The following is a 14,037-nucleotide window of genomic DNA, read 5'->3' on the forward strand; positions in this document are numbered from 1 at the left end:
ATGGTATGTACCTAGGGGATATAGACATAGATGTGGTCATCTATCTGTCTATCTATAAATAGATATGTAAGTATATTCATTTAATTGTGTTTGTGTGTATAGAGAATTATATGAAAGTCCCTGTGTACAAGATGGTGTATTAACAGCAGTTTATGAGCTAGCAACAACTAACAAAGACTACTTTGATGACTCTTAACCAGAAATAGAGAAGTAAATACCCAGGGAAACATGATACAAATTAAAATTTATGTGGAGAATGGAGAGAGGTCATAGTAATGACTTTTAATTTCCATGCATGAGATATTGGTGTATGTACCATAGTGTATTGTAATTTAATTTTAGGTACTTAAATATATAGCATGGAATTCTACTGGCTCATTAGATATCTGTCTATAATATTTTTAATTGCTGCATGGTATTTCATTATATAGATATATTAGGCTTTATTTAATCACTCCTCTATTGTTGAGCATTTAGGCTTGTTTACAGTATCATTATAAATAATGCTGTAGTAAATTCACCTACTTAAAGCATATAGTCTTTGATATTAACTGACCAAATTATTGTACTTGGAAATAGGATGAAAGCATGATCATTTTTAAGGATTTTAGTATGAGTTGTCATCAGAAGGTTGTAACAATTTTACTCTCCTTTTAGGCTTGTGTTGGCCTGTTCACCTTGAACTTTTGACAAACCATGTTAATTGTCTCCCCCATCCTCCAACCCCTCCTCCATATTAGGAATCGAACTCTGTGGTGCTCTACTATTAAGCTACATCCCTAATCCTTTTAAATTTTTTTTTTTAAGATTTAGAATTTGGGACAGGGTCTCATTAAGTTGCAAAGGCCGATCAGGAACTCAGGATTCTCCTGCCTCAGACCCCCTGAGTCTCTGGGATTGTAGTTGTGCACTACAATGACCAGCAAAATAATTTCCAAATTTAACAAAACAATATAAGTATCTTATTTAATTTGAATACTCTAGATTCCCAAACGGAGCTGCAGATTTCTTCCACATTTCCATTATTGAACAATTTCCCCATGAGTTTTTTGGTCCATGTGTTTTGATCCATTTTTCTATTAAGGATTCAGCTTTTTCTTAATGATTTACAAAAGCTTTTTCCATATTAAGATTGTTAGAGAGATGACAAATATGTTTTCAATTTTCATTCACCTTTTGATTTAAGCGAATATTTTTGGCTAAACTTTAAATTTAGGCCTTTATGCTCAACATTGTGAAATTTCATCTTTATTGGGCTGATACAGTGGTCTAACAGGATCTTTATGATTCTTAATGATGATGAAACTAGGATTCACCCTAGTATCTATTCTAGAGTTCTGGCCTTCATAAATGCATTAAACACGTCCTTAATAAAGTCATTGGCAAAAAAAAAAAAAAAAGAACAAAATAGGCCCAGAGTCCCCAGAACCTGCCTCTAGAGCAACTTGAGCCACTGATCAGTGTTCTGCAGGCACATTTTTGACTCGGTTTTGACTCTACCTAAAGTTGTCATTTCCCAGTCTGCTTTTCACCTTCCTGTCACAGGGATGTTATTAGAATTTATTCAAAGTCATGTGGACTCTGGATACAGTATATATCTCCTGTGATCCTAGCCAAGCCTCTCCATGAGCAGCTGATCTCACAAAACCCACCTTAATGTACAAACGTTGCCTGAGAATCCATGAAACATCATGTGGGTATATGGCTTATCGCATTCCACCAAGGGTTTGGGCAAGTTTGTTAGAATTAATAAAATATTAAGACTTTGAAAATTATAAGCCTTAAAAATGAAGTTAGAAAGCAGGTACAGAGATCATGAGGTACCATTTAGGTGGGGCACAACTTAATTCTGTGCTTCCTGATAGCAAAAATAAAAGGTTAACATGATCAAATATGTTATTCATGTTGTCCTAAGACAAGCAAATGCCAATTTCTCAGAGGTATAATCTTACCAAAATCTCACGTATGTAAATTTAGAAACTCATGAATCCAAAAAGGTAAAGAACCTATCTACTTAACTTCCCTTTTCAAACACAGGAAGAGTAAGTACCTATTTCTGGGTTTCTAGCTACTTACTTATTCTCTGTAATTCTTCAGGTACCGTATTTGAAAGCTTTCTTAGTGCTCTTAGGTATGTTACACAAAGGCTTTGGGTCTAGTTAACTCTACTGTCTCTTTTCACTGGTCTTGGATTCAGATTTCTCATTCAGGTATTGAATTTTAATTTCTGCAGCTCAAGGATTATCAATTATGAGGAAGTGTTCAATAGAGCTTTGAGGTTGACTTTGACTCCCCAAGATATATTGCTTCTTGGTGTCAGCATCCATTCTGCTTTACATAGCCCAGAACCTTTTCTACCTTCTTCTGTTTCTTAAAGACTTTTTTATTCCCTGTCGATATACTTACAGTATGGACTAGTGGATTTATAGCATTATGTGTACACGTGTATCCAGCTATGTGACCTGAATAGCAAACTACAGAGAAACATATAGAGCCCACTATATATGGTTCTATATATATTATATAGTATAAATACAGTGATATATGTAGTTTTCTCTCTCCATCCATCCATCCATCCATTCACCCATCCATCCATTCATCTATTTAAATAGGATATAAAAAATATGGCAGAAAGAAAGAATACCTCTGGTGGGTCTAGGTGAACAGAGTATGTAAAATCTCTGTGCTGCCACCAGGCCTTTTCCTGGAACGTGATCTGCCACCCTGCTGATTCTCTTCTCTCTTCCTTCATTCCCACTATTAGCTTTGTGTTGCTCGTCCTGTCCTTGCAGCTTTGGTCATGGCCTCTGTGGGAATGTAATTTTCCGACATTTCTCTAGGACCTGCTGTGTGGCAGGTGTGGGAGTCGGGCGGGAGTGCAATAGGAACAGATTACTATTTCTGCTCTTAGAGGTGATTGAACTATTTAACCATTACACTGACCAGGCAGAACGGATGCCGGGGAGAGCCCTGTCCATGGTGGCCCCATGCTGGGGTGGGTGGGCATTCATTGCTTAGTGGTTGGATGGTGAAGAGGTCCGAGGGCAAATGATAGGAAGGGTACGCAGAGCTGTAGTCATTTTCCAGCTGGTGAGGAGGCCTTTAAATATTGCTGTCCTGGTATACAGCAGTGGCTGTCTCATGGTCACTCTGCTTGTTCTCAGACACGCTCCCCCCCATGAAGATGGGGAGGCCTCTGACCCCTGAAGGAAGGCATTGTCATCCTGGCCACTGGCCAGCACCCGGAGCTTGCTCTCCATCCTGCCCTTGGGATTCTCTTGGCTGATTTTCTGTTAGACTCTTATAGGCTCCTGGCTGAGAAGTAGTCCATTGGTGAGGGCACAGAGCCCTGGCTGCCCCTGACAGCTTTCCAGGTGTGTGGACGATTGCATCCAGAGTCCCTTTTGTCAGGGGCTAGGAGACAGCACCTAGAGACTCTCCAATAGAACTGGCAACAGCCAGACCTCGCAGCTCAGGGGGACTAGCCAGGATGGTAGGCGGGAGACATATGGGCTGGGGCCCCTAGAATTTCCCTGGGCTCTCCATGTGGATGTGTAGATGGGTAGAGTTGAGGAAGAAGAGGAGGCTTTTCGTGGGGATCTTGTTTTCTTGCTTCATTTGAGAATATCTGACTTTCCTCCCTGGACATGAGACCAAATGTGGTTCCAAAGCGAGGTTTCTTTCACAGGGTCTGTGGTTAACTGTCCCCACCACTTGCTTCTGATCTCCTGCCAGGCCTGGGTATCACCGCTGGTGCAGGTTGGGAGGGGAGAGAGATGGAATTCTTAGCACCCAGCTATATTAGGAGGTTGGACCGGGGGTTCTGGAGGTGACCTCTGGTGGTTTCCATGGCATGGTTCTCTTGCTGGTTTTGTGCTGGCTCTGGGGCAGGGGGGGCCCACTACAAATCCAAAGTTCCTCTGCCTCCAAGCTGTCAGCTTGCTCTGCCCTGGCCTTTCTCCTTCTCTGTTCTCACCAATGGCCAACTTTCTGGGAAAGGATGAAGGAGGCTGAGCTCGCCCACCCAGGAGCAGAGGGGTTGAGGGAGCAGTCTCCTCTGCTGGGTGCACTAACCCGCCCAAGGCCCTTCTACAAGGGCTCCCAGCCGCTGGCCTAGACCCGGCAGGGCAGCAGCCGCCTGTTTAGTGCTGCTGTTTTTATAAGCTAATGAGGGCAGAGTGTGAGCCACAGGCGATGATGCTGGGATATTAACTGTGACAGGAAGCTTGATCATAATTATCTTAACGAGGATAGGGTTAATTACAGTGGAAACTTAAAAGTTCTCTCTGTTTGAATCCACTGGAGCCGAATGCATTGTGATGTTTTGTCATTTTTGATGTGACTTTAGAAAAGGCCCTGGGACTCTTGGCAGCCCAGCCACAGCGCGGCTCCTGGGGGAGCCTAGGCAGAGCCCTGCAAACTGAGATGGTACCTGTGGGTGAGATCATGGCAGCTCTCCTTCCCGTGGAGCTGGAGGTGGGAGGCAGGCAGTCTGTGATGAGCTCTGGAGGTGCTGATTAAGTTTCCAGAGCAAACCACCTGCCACAGGGCGGACCCTGCTCTCCTTCTCCCTGCCTGCTCTTGGCGGCTCCTTACCAGGCTGGGAAGCGCTGTCTCCAGCTGGCTTCCCTGAGGAGTGGGTGAAACCTGGCTGGTCCCCCCACACCCACGACATCAGAGCCTCTGCTAGGGAAGCTGGCAAATAACCCTGGATGACAGTCACCCATTCCACCAGGGCTCTCATTTGGGGGTGTATTTTGCTGTCCACATACAAGGTTATGGCAGAGAAATTGCAGTCCTGTCCTCATTTTGCCTATAAGCTACCATTGCTGTCCCATCAAACAGCACAGGCCAGTGTGGCTCTCTCAAACCTTTTCTGCCTTGTCATTTCACTTAACAGAGCATATCTGTTTGTGGACATCTGGCGTATAGGGGTATGAACTCAAAGATTGTTGCAAATAATTTATTTCTCTTACTCCTTTCTGGAAAACAACAAAAACAATAAAATATTTTTTTAAGTGAAAAATAAAGCCATCTTCCGGGTGTACGTTTATTTGGCCCCCACATACCAGGCAAGCCCCACAAATCCTCTCCTCCCTGTCTTCCCCTTCACAAAGCTGTGTTCTCTGTCCTCAGTCCCTCAGCTCTGAATTTAGCTGGTTCAATCACCAAGGGCATGCTATCCCATGACATGAAAACAGGGATTTATTAATTAGCAGTCCCCCCTGCACACAGTTCCATTTTTACTGAGCAGCTAATAACCCTACATGGCAAAAAGACTCTGAGACAGGTGATTTGAGATGGATCCTCCTGGCTCCTCTCACTGCAGTAGGAATGCTGCCCCAGAGAACCCTGTACTCCCTACAGAGGTTGTCTCTGTGCGGGTGGGCACCCTGCTTGCTAGTGTGTCCTGTTTGTCCCTCTTCATGCTATGTCTTTTGTTTTATGCTTCCCCCAAAGCATTTTTGGAAGGGAGCTTTCTTCTGCTTGCCAGTTGCCAACCATTTGCTGATTCTCATGATAAAAGTATAATATTTGCATAACATAACTCAGGAACAATGTGCACTTGGATGCTGCCTTTGACCAGAGCCCAGCTGATGTTTGTGCACAAAAGACTTATTAGCTCCCCATAAGGCTGCCTGACTGGAGCGGCTCTGCTCCCCACTCCCCTCCCTGGCAAATAGGGGCCTGGTCCTGAGAAGCACTTTTGGTTAATGAGCATCACTCATTGACCCCTGTGGAGGGAGGGACTTCAGAAGACCCCAAAGGTCCCCTACACACCTCTATGGTTTTGTCCATCTGCCCACCCCCTGTGTCCCCAACACATCCCCAAGCTCAGATCCTGGGGGGAAAATCAATGCATCAAAGAGGGAAGGAAAAGAAAGGAATCAGCCTTTGCTAGTAACTTGTCAGTGCCCTTAGTCTCTGTATGATCCTCTGCACTGGAAGGAACAGAGCGCACAGTTCAGAACTGATCTCAGGGCGCTCAGATTCACACTGCAAGGTCGTGGAGGAACTGAGGCAAAGCCCTAAAACTTCCTGCTTAGATGTGTCAGTGTTCTTGCCTCCTGGAACCATGAGGAAGAAGAGAACAGAGGAGCAGGAAATGAAATCTGAAGACCCTTAGCCCAACACATGTGCAGCCCTGTCCTTCCACATTGAGCGGGCAGTGTTGGCTGTCAGAGCAGGCGTGCTCTGGGTATTGGGCCCCAGGGGGGACTACCCTGAGGACTGGCAGAAACAGGCCTGCAGGAGCTCTGGGCCCAGTGGCATCTGCAGATTTAATTACTTACAATGCATTTTATACCTTGCAAGTATCGACTCTCTGTTTTGGAGACTTCTTGGCAGAGGTAACCATGAGGGAGATCTGGATGCTTCGGAAAACCCTGGTGCTGAGCTTCGCACACGCTGTATACACACATTTGCACACGCAAGCATGCAGCACAGTAATGGAGGTGCTATCAGTAAATGAATAAATAGTGTGGACGACATCTTCCTGATTCGTCACATTTTATAGAGTAGCCAGGGATCCCATGCGAGTCCTCCCTCAGATAGACGTCGTAGCTCAGCTGTCAGCCTGTGCAAGCTCAGCACATATCCTGGGTCTGGCAGGTGAACGAGCTGGGAGTTTGTGTCTGCGTAAGTCTCTGTACTGGGTGGCTTTCTTTAATTAATGTCTGTGCACATCCGAGCAAGTGCTTGTGCAAATCTGCCCTGTGTCCCCTCCACCCTGACCTCTTGTCTTGTGATGGGCACTCACGAGAGCCCATCAGATGAACAGTTAACTTTCAGCTGTGTGTATAAGCAAGGCCATTTTTCCCTTTCTGATACATGATTTCGCCCGCCCTGAGCTGGGTCCTTAATCCTTTTAGATGCCTTTTATTTACTGCCTCAACATCTCCATTGCTAGGTCTACCCTTATTTTTTTTCCCTAGCTTTTCAAAAATAGAGTGAGAAATTCACGTTCCATAAATTAAAACACTAACTCCAGGTCAAGAGCTTTTGAAGCAAAAAAAAATTCTCTCAACCCTCCTCCTCCCAACAAAACCCAAAACAAATAAAAAGAAATAATGAAAGAAAAAGAAAAGTCCCTCTCAGGCTGGAGCCATTATGTAATTCCACAGATGCCTTGCCTTTTGGGCAACCATGGGGACACTGGGCAGAAGCAAATTAAGTGATTAGTGAAGAAAAAAGGCAGAGGGAGGGGAAAAAAGTGAAAGGATATGAAAGGAAAGAAAAGAAGCCCTCCTTGCCATTTCCCCTGCGACCGTACAGAGGAGAACCGCTAAGAAATGATACTTGAAGTTATATTTATTATTGTAAGAGGGGTATGATATTTCTAGGCAGGAATGATGGATGACAACTTAAATTTGTGTCCAGGGAATGAAGGTGAACTGTGACAGAGTTATTTATCTTGGGAATGGAGGTTAGGGTCAGCCGAGGCTGGGTGCCTGAAGGCACAAGACATTGACAAATTTATCCTGCAGGCCGTATCTGAAGCCCTTTGTTTTGGATCCTGGCTACTCACTAAGTGACCCTCATCCTTCATGTTGGCAATGCGTGAAGGATGCGGTGAGTGCCAGCGGCCCCTTCTCCCCCACCGCCCCCACCCCGGCTCCTGCTACTAATTCTTGTCATTCACTTTGCTGACAGGCACCAAGCCCAAACTATTCCCAGTCCTGAAAGGGAAGGTTAAAATATTTATTTCGGCTCATAATGGCCTCCCTGATTTAGTGCAGGATCATTTTTCCTGTTGCCTTTGTCATTGCAGGTCACTGGAAGGACTGAGCGCATTCAGGAGCCTGGAGGAACTCATCTTGGACAACAATCTGCTGGGGGACGACCTGGTGTTGCCAGGGTTACCCCAGCTCCACACCTTAACCCTCAACAAGAACCGAATATCCTTTCCTCTGCCTGTCGCCCCCACTCCTTGCCGCCCCCCACTCCCCGCCCAGCCCCACAGTGTCGCCTCCCGCCCGGCCTCCCCCCCACCAAATACCTGCAAAATGTCAAATGAGTTTTATGTGTCAGCTAAATTAAAGTATGTGAAATACAGTCCATGGGCAGACACAGCGTTCTGTCTTCTGGCACCCGGGACACTTCAGAGTAATTTATTATAGGTCATTCATAAATGAAATGCACCATTATATCTTCCTGTTGCTCCATTTTAGTGTAGAGATCTAAGTTATGGCTGCGAAGAAATCTTTTTAATAGATAAAAATAGAGAAAGAAAATAATGTCACTGCTGCGGAGGAGGCGAAGCTGGTCGGGTTGGCTTGGGCTTGTGTGGGATAGCGACCTCTGGTGGGAAGTGGCAGGTAATGCCGCTAAGCAAACTTGGCCTTCTGGGTTTCTGGAAGGCTCTGGTGCAGGCAGGAGTAACAGTTCTGGTAAGAAAGAGGAGAGGAGCAAGAGCTGAGGTGGAAGAGAGGTATGACAGTCAGGCCTGGCTCTGCGCTCCCAGGTGTGTACCTCACTGGCTCGTGATAGGGGCCTAGGAGAGCCATTGGGCCACGTTTCCCCTGAGTAGGTGCCCATTACAGACAGACTGGCAGGGACTACCTGCACTGGATTCTGCAGTGAGAACAGAATCCGGGGAACCTTTTCTGAGACATAAGCCACATAACTCCTCTGTTGTTAGAGTTATGGATTATCATGCACTAGAATGAGGGGGCAGGGAGTTCTCTCCATCCTTCACACATAGAATACTGCCTGTCATAGAGTACAAGTTCCATAAATATTTGTGGGATGAACGAATGAGTCATTACAACTAGCTTCTCATTAGTGAACACTCTCAGGCATCAGGCTCTGTGCTATGTCCTTTAAGTATAGTATTTTTCATTCTTACCTAGCCCTGTTAGGAGGGTGCACTTTTTCCATTTATCTAGAAATGGAAAGAGGTGCAGTATAGACCTCCACCCCAACCCTTGTCAGATAGTTAACAAGATACTAGGCCCTAGATTCCATTTCGGATTGTGGTTGTAGTCAGAGTTCTTTCTGTTCTCTGTGGCTCCAGAGTTGAAGTTCAATTGCCTTGTTTACCTGAGGGAACATTTGAAACCTGGAGTAGTTAAATCACTTGTTCACATTCATGTAATAAGGTAGAAATAGAAAAGAAACCAGGGCATTTCCTACTAGATTGTAAAATAAAGGAAGATATACCTGTTAAGTTTGACTTGTATGCTTATGTCAGCATTTAAAGATATTTTGCAAAGCATTTATTAGCCATTGTCTATTCTTCAAGCCATAAGTTAATATTTTCTTTATTTTGTATTGTCTCCGTTTGCCCTTGCTGCTGTGACAGAATTCTGTTGAGTAGAACAATGAGCATTTATTTCTCATAGTCTGAAAGCTGGAGGTTAGTATTTCAACATTCCAATTTGGGGAGACACAAACATTCATATCTTAGCAAGTATGGATCTCACAGCCATTATTAATGGCTACTGTAATAGAGAAGTGGAAAGCCTCTAAGTAAATTCAGTCTGTCATAATGACGTATCTGGTGGGGGGTTTCCCTCTTCTACCCTCTGGTCAACCAGGTTTCCTAGTCATTGTTTGAAAACTTACTACAGCTTATAAAACATTTATAGCTAATGTGTCCTGTGGCTTCCTTAGTGGTCTTAGGAGATCATATGGATGATATTCTCAAATCAGTCAAGGAGAGAAAGAAAGATTATTAGACTAGAATTTGTATGATTTGGTTCATCCCCTGGGTCCTAAGACTCATTTCCTGTGGCTCATGTCACTGGTGAATAGCAGAGTCCACAGACTTGGGGTCATGGGTCAGTGTAATCATATTTAGCTGTGTGGCCTTGGATAAGTCATTCTCTGTGACCTCTGTTCTTCTTTTTTAAGGAATTAAGTTGAATTGAATGATGGTTTTATTTTTAGTATTGCAGACACCAGAGATTGGTGAGCCTCTTGGATTCCACAGCATTGAGAGATTATCTTTTACGTTTGGTTGGGCCCTTTCCCTACTCCATGTATCACTTTCCACATCATGTAGCATGATGCTGAGGGAGTAATAGAATGGCTGGGAGGGGCTGTAGAAGAAGATGCCACCAAGCTATAAACATGACTGGGTATGTCATTGGGCTATTGTGGTGCACTTTATTATCAGTAGATACAGAAGCCAAGGGTTGGCTCTCTCAGGATGCAGCATGACTTCTTTCCTTTTTTCTTCACTGGTCTGTTGGACCAGAGATTCATGAAGATGAGATTCCCCATCTGCTTGATCCAAAAGTCACAGAATGAAAGACAGGTAAATGAAGGCAACATCATATGCCATCCCCTCAGTCTAACACTTCTGACTCTATATTTTCAGCCCTCTAACTCTCTTACCTAATTGGGAAAATGCCCCAGGTTCTCAAACAATTATTAGATTCCATTTTTCTGTTGCTTCCCCATGAAATACCTTATATGTGGGCTTTTGCTATGTAATAATCTACCCCAAAACTTAAGGGATTACAACAACAAATATTTTGTTTGCAATTCTATAGGTCAACTAATTGGCTAGGGCTCAGCTGGATGGTTCTTCTGCTGGTCTTACTTTAGATAACTCATGTCACCACCATGATTTGAAACTGTTGGAGCTGGATGGTCTAAATGGTCTCACCCATATGTCTGGAAGTGGGTGCAGGATGTTGGCTGAACTGCTCATCTCTAACAGGCTGCATGACCCACATCACAGGAGAGGAGGGTTCCAGCACAATGTCTGGGGTACAAGTACTTTGCAAGTACAACTTGTATTATGAAAGCAAATGTAGAACAAATTTGGGTATAGAGAGGCACATCTCATTCCCATAGCAATTTTCTACACTGGCATTTCATCTCCTTTAAGATTTTAGCTTTACTTTTGTCATAAAGGGCACCAAAGCAATTAACTATTGACCTCCTAAAAGGCTAAGTATTAGCTTTTTCTCATAATTGAATCTTTCAGCACATTTGCAATCTTGCTAACAAATGATATTTTTTTTCAAATTCTTTTGTGAAATTTGTTTTATTTTTATTTTTTGGTTTTGGCATCTATAGAATGGCTTTTTGCCCTCCCTAATTAATCTGCCTTATAAATCAAGATTTTTTCCATTTTGTTTTTATTCACTTTTAACTATGTCTAAACAGCGCTGTTTACTATGTTCTGGAAACTTGGGTTGTTGGCTTCCTTTTTCCTTTAGCAGGTGGAACTGTTGCATAGTATTTAAGAGCAACAGGCTCTGAGGCCAGATTTCCTGCTCTTGTACCTGAAGTCTGCCACTTGCTACATGACCTAGGGCAAGTTACATAATATCTCTGTGCTTTGTTTCCTCTGCAAAATGGGGACAATAATAGACCTACCCCATTGTTCATTGTAAAAGAACTCTAAATATCTAAACAACATTAAGTGCCAGTAACATAGTAAGTATGTGTATATTGCTACCATTACTCTAGAGAAGTGTGTGAACTTATCTAACTTGGTCCCCATTATAATCAAGGCCAGAGCATATTTCTTTGACTTTTATAATTTAATATTACCTTAATATTCTACGAGTTGGACACCATTCTTCTAGTTTTTATGGAAAAGCTAGGAGTGTGAGCTTTTGGATGTCATGTAGATTGTCAAAGGTGGGGTTCAGTCTAGAACCCAGGTATGCTGATTTCTAGCCCCAAAGTCTGAAAGTCAAAGGGGAGGCAGTCACTGCACAAAGAGAAGACTTAGATGTGGGGGAGTCAGTTGCCTGTGCCTACCATGGTAAGGCCCTGCTCCAGCTAGGTCTGAGGAATTCTGCTCATGAAAGAGATCCCAAAGTCCACACTCAGTAGCACCAATCAATTCCTCCCACCAGATCTGTGTACCTTCTGCTTGACCTCTCATATTTGTTATATCTCCCCTCTGTTCCACTTTTCTTTAGCTCTCAGCTTTGGTATCTTGCCTGGAATCTCTGAAAGCCTGGTTGTCTCAGATAAGTTCTTTGTCTCTTGCTTTGAGCTATCTCACCTTTGGTTCATTTAGAATGGCCAGGTAGTTACTGGCCATGAATCCTTCTCTCTGCCCTTATATTTTCACCTCTCTCTCCTACCATCAGCATGCACATACTATCCAAGACTCTCCCACATATCATAAATGAATGTCAACCATATCATAAATGAATATTCAACCACAAGTAAGGGACCAAATGAAAAAAAAAATCTGAAAACATACAACTTAATTTTTACACAATCCAATGTTCTCCCTGGTCTTCCCTTTGAGGATAACACTGACATCATCTGAAATCACATTCATTTTGTGTTTCCCTGTTTGCTTTAGTACATTTTCTGAAGAGACAACAGGGTTTGAATTGTAGTACCGGATGGAATAAAGAATGCTACATGTTACACAGCTGGGCTGTGGTGAGCAGACCACTGCATGAGTCAGAAGACAGGCCTGAGCTCTGACAGCAATTTGCTTTCCTCTTGGGGGAAGTCTCAGTGCCTTGTCAGGAGCCTTGGTTTCTTTATAAAGTGGGTAATATAATATGTACTTCAGAGAATTGTTGAGAAATTTAAATGATATAGTTATATGGGAAGCCGCTTTGTGAACACCCAAAGATTTCACAACTTCTTAGTACATTTTACTGTTGGTTAAATCTTCAGTGCTTTAAAAACTGAGCCTATATTGAAAGTAATCTAAGGTCCAGAGCATAGCTGGATGACAGCACATCCTGGTCTCCCCCAGAAACACATAAGACTCCTTAATTTTTGTGTTAGGAAATCATGAGTCCTGTTTTCCCCTACAATGCAGTTTCTTTAGGATCTAAGTTTGAATCCAGATTCTGCCACTTATTGACTGTGACCTTTAACCCATTTCCTTCATTGTTATTTGGATGTGATAAGGACTGCTGCTTGAGTATAGATCTAAATGAGATAATATGTCATTGTACTGCATATTTAGCATTCAAAAATCCTTCATTAGGATTATCCCTGGTTAAAATCCCCCCAGGGTGTCAGAAGCTACCTTTTGACCTAGAGCTCAGCCTAGGGTGAAGGATGAGCCCCTTCTCACCTGGAGACCACTTTGGACCTGAGCAACTGGACCCACACGCCAGAAGGCTCCCCTCCTCCTTCCCACTCCAAACTTGCAAGGCAAGAGTCTGCTTTGATCTTGGACCCTCCGCAGAAAATCTCCCTTGGCAAGCCCAGCCACGACAGCTGGGCTCCGTGATGGCAACTTTCTGTAGACAACGTTGAAAAAAATCTAAACGCCAAGTCCTCCGGAGAAGAGTTGATGAGGGAAACCAGGTGTGTGCTGAGAATCCAGCTGGAGAGAGTTGTAACTCTGCCAAGTAGATTCAATTTTTTTTTTTTTTTTTTTTTTAAAGGAAGAAAAGTCACTCTTGGGAGAATCCCTGAATCCGTCTCCACTGCCGTGGTCTTGGTCAGCCAGAGACACGGGGTTTCTTCTACTGATCGCCTCTGGTTAATTTTCCATGCAACTTGACAAAAAGGAATATGACAAGTTCTATCTCAGCTCGCAATCAGGCAAGACAGGGCTGTGTTTGTCCTCGCTGACCCAGGGGACCCAGGAGCCAATTAAAACTCCTTCTCCTGTTTCATGCTGTGGTGGTGGAATCAACACAGAGTTGAAGAGCAGCTCCAGTGCATGTGGGGTGAAGGCGCTGGGGCTTCCTGGCTGGTGTGGGTTTGGGGGAGACCGCCCCGGATCAGCCCCCTTTATCACTTTGTAGGTTGTCAAATGATGGCCCTTCTGTCACACAAAGTGTCCTAAATGTGGCAGACTCTGGGAAATCCTCTGGATTCACTGGTGTAGGATGGCTGAAGCTTCTTGAAGCCTGTAGACCTTTTTCCCAAGGAATTCCCATGACCAGGGCATTCAGAGGATCTCTCTTCTTGGTGTTCGTGTAAAGGCAGGCTCGGGTTTTGTGGGATGTGAAACTTGACTAACTTGAAGAGTCCTTCTTAAGATGAAGGTTACATGATTATGAAAGTATGAAAAGAATGTTTATTTTAAATAAAAATACATGAAAGAAAACTTTAAAGACTTTAAGTGAATAAATCCCACCA

At 43.7% G+C, this 14,037-nt stretch overlaps 1 protein-coding gene across 1 annotated transcript in view; it reads left to right on the forward strand.

The window, feature by feature from the left end:
- The window catches only part of Lrmda (leucine rich melanocyte differentiation associated), a 1,009,241-nt gene that overhangs the window by 559,756 nt on the left and 435,448 nt on the right, over positions 1-14,037 (forward strand). The window contains exon 3 of the mRNA XM_076834909.1: positions 7,772-7,898. Within this exon, the coding sequence (XP_076691024.1) occupies positions 7,772-7,898 (127 nt within the window). The remainder of the gene's footprint in view (positions 1-7,771; positions 7,899-14,037) is intronic.

Source organism: Callospermophilus lateralis, chromosome 15, assembly GCF_048772815.1.
Source record: "Callospermophilus lateralis isolate mCalLat2 chromosome 15, mCalLat2.hap1, whole genome shotgun sequence".
Taxonomy (NCBI): Eukaryota; Metazoa; Chordata; class Mammalia; order Rodentia; family Sciuridae; genus Callospermophilus; species Callospermophilus lateralis.